Here is a 14513-nt window from a genome sequence, read left to right on the forward strand (position 1 = left end):
AATGCTGTCAGTAGCACAGATGACAACAGAAACTGGACGTGTTTGTTGTTGCATGGTTTGAAGTTACTGAAGCTGTATCTGTAAGTGGTTTTGGAAAACGAGCTAAACTGTAAGTTTTTTCAACAAGCCTGGATACACTTTGCCTTGCTGTCTGTGATACTTGCAGAGTTTCTGCATTTGGCTGTGTTTTCTGTTTTGGTTGCAGTGTGCTGAGCTCTCAGACACACTGTAATTAACACCCAAAAGACATCAGAGCATGCATGAAAAAATGAGCAGATGCATGAAGTCTAAGAGACACAGACACCACAGCACACTCAAAGTCTTTCCCAGTCAACTGAATTTTTTGATGGTGTTCTCAAGTGTGTTTTGTGTTGGTGCTTTTGCAGAGTCCATCAAACTTGCAGTGTGCTGTGTTAGGTCTGATAAAATCCAAGGCAAACATGGTGTCAAGTCATTTTGCTATATTTCAGCTCTAATAGTAGCATTTCATGATAGTTGGATAATGATTGTGATACCATTTCCCAGGATGTTTTTGGCTACAATAATCGTAGTATGAAAATTGATATCAGCACACTTTCACCTACTGTACTTACTGTAGTTGTAGAAGTTCCTGTCCAGATAAAGCGGTTTTGATAATCTGGATAAACTGCTGTTTATAATAATAGAAGTGTGCATGCTGGTTCCAGTACTGACCTCCAGTGGGTGTGGGGCCTTGATGTCAACACTGATCAGAGTCCAGCCAGCAGTAGCATACACCTCCGGTCGCCAGATCTCCTCATAGTGGCCCAGCTGGTCTCGGGTGTAAACTGAGAAGATGTTTCCCCTCTCCTGGTCTCGGTTGTAGTAGAAGGACAGGCAGCCGGCCATGGGCACTGTAGTCATAGGTGAGGTCAGCTTGGCCACTTCCTGAAAGTCCTTGGCGTACACAGAGTCCACATACATGTGGTGGCCTAGAGCAGATAGGAAGATAGATGAGATAAGATAGATGAGCTGGGGGTACATGGTAATGGACTGACACAGTCACATATATAGGATGTGTGTGAATTTCCAAATTGTCGTAGAACTGTGCAAATGAAAAGCGCTGACTACAGCATGCTGTTAGATACGTATGAGATATATAACCACAAGCCACAGAGGTCAACACATGCAGGTCTTCATTCTAACCAAACAATACAGTAGCTCATTTCACTGGCCAGCACACCTTCCTGATTACAGATTCTGCCTCCAGAACCATCAATCTAAACTGACTGCCAAACTACAGAGCACTACTTGTCTCTGCAACTTGATATACAGTTGGATTCGGCACCACGAAGACCATGACCATGAACTGATTAGAAGTGGGAATATTTTATGATCCACGCAGATTGTGTCGTGGCCAAGGATTTTGCCTCATTCAAGTTGAAGTTTATTTAAATGAAGCTCATTACCACTATAACCATGGTGATGGCAGTGTGTGCAGATGAGGCGGTCAGTGGCTCGTAGCACATATTGCACAGCACAGAAGAACGAAACAGTCAACATCACGAAAGAAAACACAGGAACTGGATTAAGTGCAGTGGACCTTGAGACAATCACTGTCCACAAAATTTTCTGACCACCCAGCCAGACCAAGTGGCACCATAAGTATGCTTTCCGGTTACAGGAAAGTAAAATGGATGAAATAAGACTAACCCAGCAAAGGGAGATCAGAGACTATTGTGCTTACGATTGGGAGTCTCTCGAGATCTGGCTCAATCACAACATCCCTAACCCTAACCCACACAAAACTGACCTAACATGCAATGCTAAACTAACACAGCTACCCAACAGTTCCTCTAAAACAAAGGCTCACAAGTCAACCAAGTCATCCCAAGATGCACAACACAAAGATGAGCCCAAGCTACAACACCACTCACACAAACAAAACCAGCCAAAGCAGGAGCTAGAGCACTGCATCCCAAAGCTGCTTGACCAAACGGCCAACACACAACAGTTGTAAGCAGAAATCTGCTTATTTTACATAACCAGGAAATTAAGATAAAGACAAAAAAAATCATCACACTTGCATGTAGGATTCTCATGTAAGTTTCGCTCCACTCTACATATGTCAGAAAAAGTCGCCATATCTCAGAGAATTTACCAGACAAAGCTCACAGTGTGTGCTTACTTTTGTCTACCCTTGTTTTACATAAGACATTCCTGATCCGCTGCGTATGAGATGGAGGAATTGCGCATTCCCATTTCAGAAGGATTAGACTATGAGGAAGCAACATATAGCACGCCAAGAAGTCAATCTGAAGGCAGAGGGTACACCAAAAAGAGTTATATCAGGGCAGGGGTCTATAGTCACTTCAAAGACCTCTAAAAGTGTCTTACAGACAATCTGCCAATTTCCAGCCAACTTTGTATCATTAGAATGTGGGTAGTATTCTCAAATGATCAATACATATAGAGCATCAGTGATGTCAGTGAGGTGAGGTGACTGTGCAGAGCCCAACGGCTACGAAAAGACAATACTCACCCCAGTCACAGCCTGTTCACCCTGCTGCCGTCTGACAAGCCATACAGAAGTATCTGCTGCTACACCTTTCCTCAGTCTGTGAGACTCCCCAACTCATCCTCCACACATACTGTACATATTTTCCAGGTGTATATTACTGTAGATACTGTTTTATTGTATTTTTATTTCATTCTATTCCAGTTTAAACATTTGTATAAACTATGTGTTCTGTGAATGACCCAATGACTGTTGATTACACCACCTGTTCATGAGGAGGTGTAGAGTTATGAAATTTGATCATAAGCATAACTGATGAACAAAAGCTAATAAATAAGCTTCAAGTTCTGTTACAATCAGATAGAAACAGAAGAAATGTGACAGTGTAGGTAGTTATATTAGGGAATCAAAAAAAAGGGGAAAATATTACTATAACTGTCAACACCATGCCATCATAGAGCCGAACTGTGACACACACACAAAAAAGGAATACTCAACATGACATTAAAAAGCAAAAAAATGTACTGCTAAAGCAAAGTGGTGCATGATTCAGGTGGTAGACAGCCAAATTGACTTGACAGTCATGGACATGGATGACACAATATATTAAATTATACAGTAGATGACATTACACTGTCACTTGCTATAATGGAGAATGCTCATGGGGGCAGTGATCTGTATAAAGCTGATTTATCCACTCTGCTGTGACAGCCTTGGCACTCCTGTAACATGATTTACTCTGGGTTGATAGTAAAAATGTTTGCTTGTTTGCTCCTCTTTCACGAATCAAGCCATGCCGGTACGCTGTTATGACGCAGTCATGAATCAAACTTGCTCCTTTGTTTCCTCATATCTTGAGCAAAGCGCAGCTGTCAGATGCAGAAGTCAAACCTCAGTACTGTGCAGCTTTCTGCACAGTAAAAACCAGTTGGGAGCTACAGATGTATACAGTAAACCACACAAGTGACATATGGAAGCTGTATATTTAGCATATTTTAGTTTGGGGAGAAACAGACAGACAGGAAGTGGTTTATGCTGCAGTAATGGTTTGAAACGTTTCTATGGACATTTGATACTTTTTCCAGTATACTGGGACTGCTGTTAGAATCCACTGTAACTGCTGAGAATCCAAACTGGACTTAAATTTGACTGCTGGAGCAAGCTACAAACTTTTCGAGAGAATAAAAGGAAGAGGAATATCTGATACTATGAAGAGGCTTATCTTTTCTCTGTGTATACATATGCATGTGTGAGTGTATGTGTGTATTTACCTCTCTGGTTATTGTTGGTGTGGTTTGCCAGCAGGTTAGATTCAGGCTCTCTAGTCACACTCCCCCCAACATACCAGTTGACATTCGGGTTCCAGCTGTTGCTGTAGCCACAAAGGTGATGCTCCTCAAAATTACACTCTGGTCACAAGAACAGCAAAGAAAAGCCTTATTCCGTACTGTGTCTGACATATTTTACAGGAATAAATACAGTTTCACATCAGACTGTGCATCAAAGGTGAAACATTTGACTGATATAATGTTGACACTGACCTATACAGTAACCAGGAACAATGTGAATTTCAAAGATGGCGACGCTATTCCCTGAGCCAAGTCCAGGTCGACCTTCCAGCAAAATCTGTGGAAAAAAAAAAACAGACTTACACCAAACTGGGATAGAAGGCAGCCATTTTACATTTGATTAGATCTACATTACATGATGGCAAAATCACGTCACATCGTAGCACAGCATATTGACAAAATGCAGCTTCCTTGTGTTTTCTGAGGAATGAAGTGTTCTAGAAGTTATGGAGAAAGCATGTCAGAGATATCACTCAGTGTGAGTCCAGTGAGTGATAGCAGTAGTAAACAGTACATTAAAATCAGAGAATTTAGAGTGACTGTGATATGTTCAGTGAAACACATAAACACTGGCATCACACATTATGTCACGTCACACTCCATCATGCCACCATATCACATAGCACATCACGTCATATCACATCAACACATCACCTCCACCTTGTCTTTAAAATGCCAACTAAGTCACCACTAAGTTTGCTCTGTTATTGTCAGTGCAGGGAATGAACTCTGACTAACTTACAAACGGTAAATGTGCTCATGTCTGCTCACAGACAGACGACCCTTCCGGGCCAATAATGCAAGTTCTAATTCTAGAGCTATAAACTCTGGTCTGTAGCCATACTTTAGTAATTTAAGATAACGATGGAGTCAGCCTTGAAATGTTTGTCATGCCATTACTTTAAATACCAACATCATGTCGTTCTGTTTTCCCCTCAGCATTGGCATGTGCAACAACCTCACAGTCACCCTGTTATGCCATTTATTCTTTCTCAGGTTCTGTATGTTCATTTTAAGAAATGTTCTTCTAAACAGGGCTGTTATGGAGGAGGTTAGTACTCTGGTTAACAATAAAGAAGCTAGTTAAATTTAGAAAGAGGCTCAGATGGCATCATTGCTTCTTTTAAAGCACTTGTGGGCCTCAGCCTCAAGCTCACTCTGTATTTAAGGAGGGTTAGCTTTCTTTGAATTTAGATTAGCAAGCAAAGCTAACATATATATATATATGTGTGTGTGTGTGTGTGTGTGTGTGTGTGTGTGTGTGTGTGTGTGTGTGTGTGTGTGTGTGTGTGTGTGTGTGTGTGTGTGTCAAGGTTGGGATTCTTTCAAGTAGGTCTTGTATAGAGGAAGCTGTAATGTAGCTTTGCAATTCAACTGGAGAACTAAAGCAGGAACACAGTCAGTGTCAAGTGGCGCTATTCTTTGTACTTACTTTATATTTACTTCACTGAATGGATGTAATCATTGGATGAAAATGAGATATGCAAAGGTGTCTGTGTCTGATCATTTATTTCTGCTTTAATAGGTTTCCACCATTAAACAATCAGCAAATTAGTTTTTGTGTCTCTTGTTCACTAACTTTTACAATGGCTGATGTTTGTCTGATTTGTTAGTGCTTTCAGATCAATCACACACGCTGTCTTTATCTCCTTCGTCCTAGGGATTCCAGTGACACTTGGTGCGGCGGGCCGTAGAAACCACCAGCTATGGCTGAGGAACTGGATTTAGACTTAACAGCAAGCACCAATACCACCTAACCACCAATCTGCTCATATAAAGCAGTGTGAGTTGTGAATGGATGGAACCCATTCCTGTCACACAGTGAGTGAATTCAAACTAACTTTGCAATGCAAAGTATTAGTTAAAAGTAACTTATCCTAAGCCGTACCCACCTGGTAGGGGATTGTGGTGTTGGGCAGGTCCACACTAGCGATGAGCCAGCTGTCGGAGGCTTTGCTGGCCGTCCAGAGACGGTAGTCAAAGTTATCGCCGTCTGGTCTGAGGTGGAGCTGCAGGGAACCCTGCCCAGTGATCTGGTACACCAGCCTCACACAGCTCCACTCCTGATGGTCCAGAACTGGACTGACAAGAACCGCCTGCTCTTGGTCATGTAAGAAGGCTGCATCCACTGTTATCAGATGTCCTATGACAACAAAATGAACATATATTGATGAATATTGCACATGCTGACAGCTGCTGTGATGGTTCCACTTACTGATCATCTTCCAGTGGTTATTTTTTACATTATCTACAGACAGCTAAAGGTGATCGTGTTCATATTCGTATTTTGTTCATATCTACAGATTTCAGCTGTTGTTTTTGGGGATCAGGAAGAGGACGTGCGTTATTACCTATAAACCTATAAAACTGCGTATTTACTGCAACAGCCACATGTATTTAAGCTCAAAAACAAATCTGCTTGAGAGGCTTGTCTTTGAGTTCAAGAATCCTCCGGCAAAGTCGGTGATACACAACTATGAAATGAACTTGAACTCAAACTGAAGACAAGGAGGGAGTTAAAAGCAGGGCTGTCGCAGTGACGATGCTTCATAAGAACAGAAAGCTCTTCATTCTGATGATGAATGTGAAAGACTGCTCCAGGTGAACTCACAACGTCGACATTGCTCTGCAGTGTACTGTCATTAGTGCAGACTGCTGACTGAGTGCACCACTGGAGCTCCAGAAAAAAAGGGGAGAACAAAAGGTGGACACAGAAAGGTGCTGAGAGGAAAGGTGCACAGGTAAAGTGTCATTAAAGTGCAGACCACAGATGCACGTCAGGCTTGGGATATGTGTATTACTTACTGGCCATAGTACCAATTAAAGAGAGACAATGATGTATTTTCTGGAGGAAATTAGTAATGAGGTGACCCTGAAGTAGAGTTTCCATCTTCCCTGTATGTCACAGCTGAGAGACTTCTTTCACGCAGGTCTGAGAGAGCAGAAAGGTAATTTAGTGGATATAAACTGTGTTTATAGAAAGCTGGTTTACGTGCCCTCAGTTCTAAAGCAGGTTGGGGAGGGGAGGCAGGGGGATTTACAGCTGTATCTGTGATCCCTTATTTGGTCAAATGAAGTTCATGGAGAATCTTACAAGTAGACTTTCAGCAGTGATTTGCTCTGTTCCATTATCAGCATCAACTACTGCATGAATCCAGCATTTTTAGCAGCACAACATGGGGCACTGTTTGTTCTTCTGAATTCAACTTTTGTTCAGTTGTGACCAGGAGAGGAGAGGAGAGGAGAGGAGAGGAGAGGAGAGGAGAGGAGAGGAGTGTTTACGGAGTATTCTGCAGACTGAAGTGCCACTAATATTAGCAGAACTTTTCACCTTAAGTTGTCAACATATTTGAAGTCAGAAATTGGCCAAGAGAAGCTCTTAACAGTCCAGAGAGGGAGATAAGGAGCATTCATCGTGGTGGTCTGTGACACAGCAGCGAGACCCTGACAGCTCTCCACCTCTCTCCATCCATCCCTGTCCTTCTGTTTATCCTGTTCCAGCACAGCCTGAAGTCTTTGTCTCTGATGTCTCTGTTTAGTGGATATAATCACCTAGGACATCCATCCTGGCTTTAACCACAAACTCTGCCCTGGGTTCTTTTTTGGTGCAGCTTCCTCAGCTCAAGCCCACAATGCCATGGCAACCAAACAGAAAACACCACCGTGGTCCCGTCTTCTTTTTATGAGCCTATTTATTGCCACAGTGGGTGTAGTCTATCACCATCTCCAAGTTCATTCCATCTCAGTCTGGTTATGGGTTTAGTGCAAACCACGCTGGTTCTCTGCAGGAGCTTCTGTTTGGGGTAGAGCTGTTTTCTGTGTCGCAGGCGTTCTTGCTACAGTGCGTTCACACTGAGACCTAAAAGCTTGGCTGAGAGAGAGATGGCACACACAATTTTCAGGACCGCCACTTGTCTTAACAGGGGGAACATAAACTGTGCTGACAGATTATCATAAACAGGGGGAGCTGCTTTGGGGCGCTTTGTGGCTCGATTCACACAGCGCAGCAGCTGGTGGAAAACAGGACAAAAGGGGGAGCCGGTCGGAATGTCTGACTTGACATGTGGAATGTGGTGACACACTTATATAATGCAGGAGATGAAAATTCAGCACATCCTCACACTGTAAAATTTCTAATCAAATACTCTTTTGCCAATAACTCAGTGTAGTTACATATGGACGGTGTAAGGTTTCAAGTCAGGTCAACTTAGGCTGCCTTGCTATCAAAATTCAGAGCTCAGACATAAAATGAGAAAAAAAAAAAACTCTTTTCTCTGATAGAAAATGGACGGAGGAAACCACTAATGAGGAAAAATGTAGTGAAATTTGGAGATTTATTTTGAAGAAAAGTTTAAAGAAAGTTGTAACTTTCAAAAAGTTTGAAGACTATGATGATAAAGTTGTAGTTTTACCAAAATTACACACACACATATATATACATACACACATATATACATATATAAATGTATATTAAGAATAGAAAGAAGAGAAGTTATGATGTCATGAGAATGAAGTTGAAATTTTCAAAGTAAAGTTGTAATATTTCAAGAATAAAGTCCTTATTTTACATAAAAATGTTATAAAGGTATGAAAACTCATTTCTTCTCATAATGTTATGAGAAAATTATTTAATATCTCCAGAATAATTCTCTAATTTTGTGAGACAAATCAAAATATTGTGCGAGTTACATCATTCATTCAACAAAATGTCATTTTCAGTCAGATTGGGTAGATTTGAGAGCATGTTCATTTTGTGCCTGTTACAATATTCAGTTCCTATTCTCCATGTGAGACACTGTCCTGTGATGTGTATACAGCTCTGGCCAGTGTCACCTCCCTTCCCTCTGAATCCAATCATGTATGTGTGAATGAGCACATTTTCACAGCGTACCCTGACTGAATTCTTCCCCGGCACCAGATTCACCAACAAATCTGGCACTCTGGTTTCCCCTTGTGTGTCCAGTTTGCAGCCATTTGTATCACACCACCTTCGTCTCTTAACCCAAAAATGAAAAAAGTAGGGCAGAGCCCACCTGACTCCTGCCTGGCAGCTCTGCCTGTGGAAACACAGCTACCCTGGAATATTGTGGCTTGGCGTTCCGGTGTGTTTGACCCATTTAAAGAGTCTCAGTGCCACCACACTACACCTCACTAACAACAGATTCTGACTGAAGACTACACTGCTAGTGTCAAATGTAACTGCACTGCTGTACAAAGTCTCAAATTGGCTGACTTAAGACAGATAAGCACTGTCCAAGCTCTTCTACTTTACTGTTCTTTTGCTCAGTGTAAACATATGCACACACATCAATCCACTGAAATCATGAGTGTGACAAGCATGCAGCTACAGCACTTTCCCCTTTCTAATGAGAAGTTAGGATAAACATTCAGTGATAGTTTACGTTTCTTTAATAGCTCACATTAGACATTGCTAAAATCTGACTCTGACAACTGTACATATTGAGGAGGAGCTTGTAAAAGGTGTTTTTATCGGTTTCAATTGCTCATAAAGGCACAATGTTGTAATCGTAAGGAATGAGTTTTACTACAACTTGAAAAACAAGCAGCAAAAGGGACAGGTAACACGTTGGCGCATAGTCAACATCCTTCTGCAGCGCAGTCATTGTGGGACCAGTAGTTTCATTAATCGCTTACTCCCACTGGTTTTGCAGATTCTCTTTTGAGATGAGAGAACCAGCCTATAAAAATGCAATTGGTAATGCTGGCATGTGGGAACCAGTGAAGCATTTCTTTGTTACAGATGACTTCTACTGAGAGAGAAGCAGCTGGTAAGACCACATGTATCAGAGGAGATGCAGGGCTGTCTACAGCATCCTCAGGACAATGCAGTACAGACAGAAGTGAGAGGGACCACACTGTGACGGCAACGACTCAATCCAACGTGAACGAAGAAAAACGCAGAGAAAACATCTGATTCACTTTGGAAAATTCTGATTCATGGCCACGAAAGTGGAAATGCAGTCATCTGTCACAATGTGTTATCACTGATGAGTCAATTCAACCACTTCCTCTGTAATATGACAGCACGGATGACATGAGGAGTGATCATATGGTTTCACTGCTGCGGTACAGGCTGACTCACACTGACCTAAGGGACTGAAATCAAGGCAACAGTAGGAGCTATTAACCCTCTCCACCAGACTCATTATATTCTCTAGGTACATTTACCAACCTATGATCTCGTGTCATTATTCTACAATATTAAAACTGAACTGGTCATTGAATTGAAGGTGTCAGTTCAAAACTTCTTGTATTCTGATGATCGTATACAAATATAAAAGGAATATTGCCAAAAGCCATGTGGTAACTCAACAACAGAATTTCAAAAATGAACAAAATAGCCTGTTTTCTTTCTTAATATACCACAAAATGTTTTGCTTCGCTTTTTGCTTTTGTATTTGCCATGTGTGGGTAAATGCCAGCAGAGCACACCGGTCAGGGTACAGCAGCCGGGACGTGCAGATGGAGCTGATGGAGATTCCTGGAGCGTCGAGGCACATCCACACTGGAAAACTGGACAGTGATGAACAACCACATTAAAACTGCTCCTATGTTAGTGATGCATCCTGTCCACCAGGGGTGATCACGTTGGTGTCTAGGCTTACACTGACTACAGTCTGTACAGGTGTTTTGACACACACCATGCTTCATCAGTGTGTGCTGCCCTTGAGCTCTACTCCTTTTCAGTCCTGCACAGAGTCAGATCACCTCCGCATGTGATTTGAGTCATCAGATCTCTATGCATTCGTAGTATATCCTGATTGCATTCACACCTGTGGTTAGAGCTCAACACTTATGATCAGACCACCCAAGACACATATTAATGCCAGGTGTAAACAGGACCACAGAGAAGATTTATCAGAGAGATACTGCAGATTAGGGACTAGTTTAAACTAGTTTAGTACAAACAGGACAAAACTGCAGAGGAACAGCCATGGGAAATATGCAAATAACACCTCCACTCGTGGTGGATAGCATTTGCTCAATTGTCATCACAGTCTCTTTGATGAGAACTGAAACAGCTGACAACTGAGCAAACTCCACCTGGTCCAGGTAGACTGCAGGATGCAGTTGAAGGCTGCTGAAAAGATGAATAAGTGGATCTTGAGTTAAGTTATTTTCTAAATGCAGGAATGAAGGCCTGCCTCTAATGCTGCCTGGCATCAAAGACCCCTTCCACTGTGCTCACCGTATTTCACGCTTTAAAATGTGAATATATGAGCAGGATCACAACTAGTTTGGAAGCCAGTTATGATTCAATATGCAACTTTAGACTCACTCAGATGGGATTAACATTACGAAGTATTCGCTGTGCTTCTCTGTAATTTAGCTCATTGTTCCAGACAGCATTTTAACCATCGTCTGTAAAAGACATGGACATTCAGCAGGACCGAGCCGAAAGACAAAAGCAGAAGTCCCCCCAGGGGGGCACTGAAGAGCTGGAGGTGAGGCACAGAGGGAGTAATGTGAGACATACTCCGAGTCAGAGCTCATTCAAATCTGAACACAGACATGACCCACATATTGATATCATTCAGTTTGACTCAGGCTTCCAAAGATATCATTATCTCTGATGTCTCTCCCAATAAATGTCCGCAAATCTACTCAGAAAACATTGAAACAATACACTTCAGAGCCTGCCTGAGAATCATCACGTTGAATTTTTCTTCAGTGTCACAGTAATCCAGTGACAATTCTCTGTGCATTCGTGGGTTCACTACAAATTGGAACTGCTAATAGCTAATTCATATTACTTTTAATGGTGCCAATATAACAAACAAACAAAAACAGGGCCCAAAAAGAATGTACACTAAGTACCAGTAGCTGACATTACAGCAGTACTGAAGAGGTTTTACAGGTTCCAGCTCTCCTGATGGCTTACTGGTTCCTGAATTAGCTTCTCTGTTGGACATTATTGGACATCCTCCATTTCCAGACAAAAGCTAAATTTCACACTCAGCTGATAAAAAAATAAAATGAAATAGGTAGGACATGCAGCTCCTCACATGGAAAAACCTCAGAGCACTTTAAAATACAAGGACATAGCTCTGGACTGGATCTAAATTACAGGAGGGCCAGCCAGTTCACAGACAAACAGTATGTAATTGTGGCTGTAACTACAGTATTACTGGGGTGGGGGTGAAAAATGACCCACGTGTGCACTGTGGACAGGATTAAAATCCCTGACCACTGCAGCTAATGTTAAAATCACCCCACCTACCCTTGAGACATAAATCAACGCTGACTGGAGATTTACAAGTGTGATGTGGAAACTTGAAATCTGCAGCACTCAGACCCTGAACGCAAACTTCACAGTGAAGGAGGACACATCTTGTGTCCAGTAGTTAAACTTTTAAAATGAAACGTATTTGAATAATGATACTGTACACTCACTGTTTTCACTGAGGAAGAAGGAGTGGATGTGGTTTGAAGAATTTTAGCCAGGTAGGCTTTTACTACAAGAGCCATCACAATGGCAGAGTCCAGTGGGAGACCTGACATGACGCTTTGTGACCACAATCACTTCACCATCACTTAACCAGTGGTGTCCGAGCTCTACCATTAATCCGTGGATCAATAGTATCTCTTTTGTTTTATGTGTCATATGTGTAGAATGAATTAAGTCCTCTTTTCAGTCAATTAAATGCCTGTTTCACCTGTTGCATGCAGCTGAAGGTACTGTGTGTAAGGAGTGCTGCAGCCGTATTCTCTCATCTGTATTTGCATACAGCTCCAGTGTCTAACTGTAATTAGCCATCTGTGTGTCTTACCTGTGAGCTTCTCAGAGAGATTCTCAACACTGTGATCATTTGGAGCACAGCCAACATTTTCAATGTAGGCAAATCTCCAAACCCCATTTCATCTGGGCTTCCAAAGTAAACTTGATCCCACCATGTCAGTGTCAATGATCCTGCTTATACCATCTGTTATGTTTATGTATTATATAAGCTAAACAATTGCATTTCTCATTACAGTAGAGACATTATTGCACGTCCTGGTATGACTACCTAAATGCAACTATTTTAATCAACCACTGAAAAAAAAATACAAATCAGACAGTCATAATTAAAACTAATTCTTGAAGTGTAGGAGTGTTGAATAAAATAACTTACAGTACATTACAAACACAGTGGTAGTCTATTCTTATATATTAATTTAACGACATCTGCCTTTGAAAGCTTATTTTGGCTGTGGACCATAAATTTGCTGTGCTGTATATAGTCACATAGGGCAAAATGTATGTTTTTGCCTCTCAGAGACTCTTGCCCCAGAAAGTCAGCGTGAACTCACCTCTCAGTTCATTTAACTGTCTGCTGATTTAAAGGGTTAAAGAAGACGAGGGGAGTTCATGTGACCGGGCATTACTGGAGCTAACTCCACCAGCTATCAGGTCAACTGTCAGGTCTTGTTCACAGCAGCACCTGGCTCGATCCAAAATCTCCACAGTCCTCAAAGGCTGTTGACTGTTATGGCCTCATGGGGGGTCACAGATTGTTACACATCAGAGAAAGTCACAAAGCACCCCCCATGTTTAAATGTGTTTTACGATGCTTTCCCGATGGTATGTGCTTATATTAACAATAAAAATCATTCAGCATTCATTCATTGTACATTCTTAAATCTCATCCGCCTGGTTTGACTGGCCAGCACATCTAACATTTGATTTTTGTGTGACTACAGAATATCTGCTACCTGGTTCTACAGCAGAGTCACTTACACGCCACACACCTTTCCAAACAGCTGGATTTCAAGATGCATATTTAAATGGAAATATGCGTAATGCTGCAGTACTCTAAGCATGTCTATATCTGTCAATAAGCTGAGGTGATTGTTGACACTGTACCTTCTTCATTCATTCTCCAGCTGCCGTACTCTGGGTCTGATGCGTAGCCACAGGTGCCCAGCTCAAAGTTGCAGGACCCGGGCAGCAGCAGCTGCTGCGCCCTGACGAATCCACACAGAAGCAGCGCTGCAACAAGACAAGAGACAAGCATCCATGCTGCAGAGCTGATGGGATATGCACAAGTCAGCTTTGCTTTCATCCAAGTTTTGTGCTCGTGTTTAAACTGCACAAACTGAACTAGGAAACAACTTTGTGTCTTTGCAGAATTCTGGCGCAGCATTCTGCATTTTGCCTGCTCAGTAAAATGACTTGGACTTACCCTGCAGAGTGAGGCAGACGGTACTCATCGTATCTGCCGCTGCAGTGAGTTTAGGATCCAACTCTGAAGTTTATTGATGGTCTCCCGTTCAGTTCCCGTTCAAGTAGTCGAAACCGTCACTGGTTGTCTCTCACATGATGTAACGGTGGCAGCAGGAGGGATGGAGTGTTTATCCGGGTGGATGAATGGATGTCCCGGAGGCGGGAGGGAGAAGCAGAGGGCCAAGTCGCAGAGCCTCTCCGCCCACTCTGCTGCTCTGCTCCGTCGCATTAATGAGCCAGGGCCGCACCCAGACTAGTTCAGGATCCTTGTGGAAGTCCCCCCAACCACCCCGCCACCATGAACACATGTAAGGGTTTCAAAGAGTCAGTAGAAGTCTGAGCAAAGTTTTCATGTGTTGCATATTACTTTGTGGGCTGTTGGACCACAGAAAGCTCAGATTATGAGGCATAGACTCGTGTAAATATCAGAATTGGCTTTATTGGCCATGTATGTGTACATACT

The 14513-nt window shown here is 42.2% G+C and overlaps 1 protein-coding gene across 1 annotated transcript in view; it reads right to left on the reverse strand.

Moving 5' to 3' along the window:
- mamdc2a (MAM domain containing 2a) overlaps positions 1-14123 on the reverse strand; it is a 31857-nt gene extending 17734 nt beyond the window's left edge. The window contains exons 1-6 of the mRNA XM_070964541.1: positions 14010-14123; positions 13691-13816; positions 5718-5968; positions 4018-4102; positions 3748-3885; positions 694-950 (exon numbers count right to left, since the gene is read on the reverse strand). Of these exons, the coding sequence (XP_070820642.1) occupies positions 694-950; positions 3748-3885; positions 4018-4102; positions 5718-5968; positions 13691-13816; positions 14010-14037 (885 nt within the window). The 5' untranslated portion in view covers positions 14038-14123. The remainder of the gene's footprint in view (positions 1-693; positions 951-3747; positions 3886-4017; positions 4103-5717; positions 5969-13690; positions 13817-14009) is intronic.
- Positions 14124-14513: the final 390 nt, after the last annotated feature.

Source organism: Chaetodon trifascialis, chromosome 6, assembly GCF_039877785.1.
Source record: "Chaetodon trifascialis isolate fChaTrf1 chromosome 6, fChaTrf1.hap1, whole genome shotgun sequence".
Classification (NCBI taxonomy): Eukaryota; Metazoa; Chordata; class Actinopteri; order Chaetodontiformes; family Chaetodontidae; genus Chaetodon; species Chaetodon trifascialis.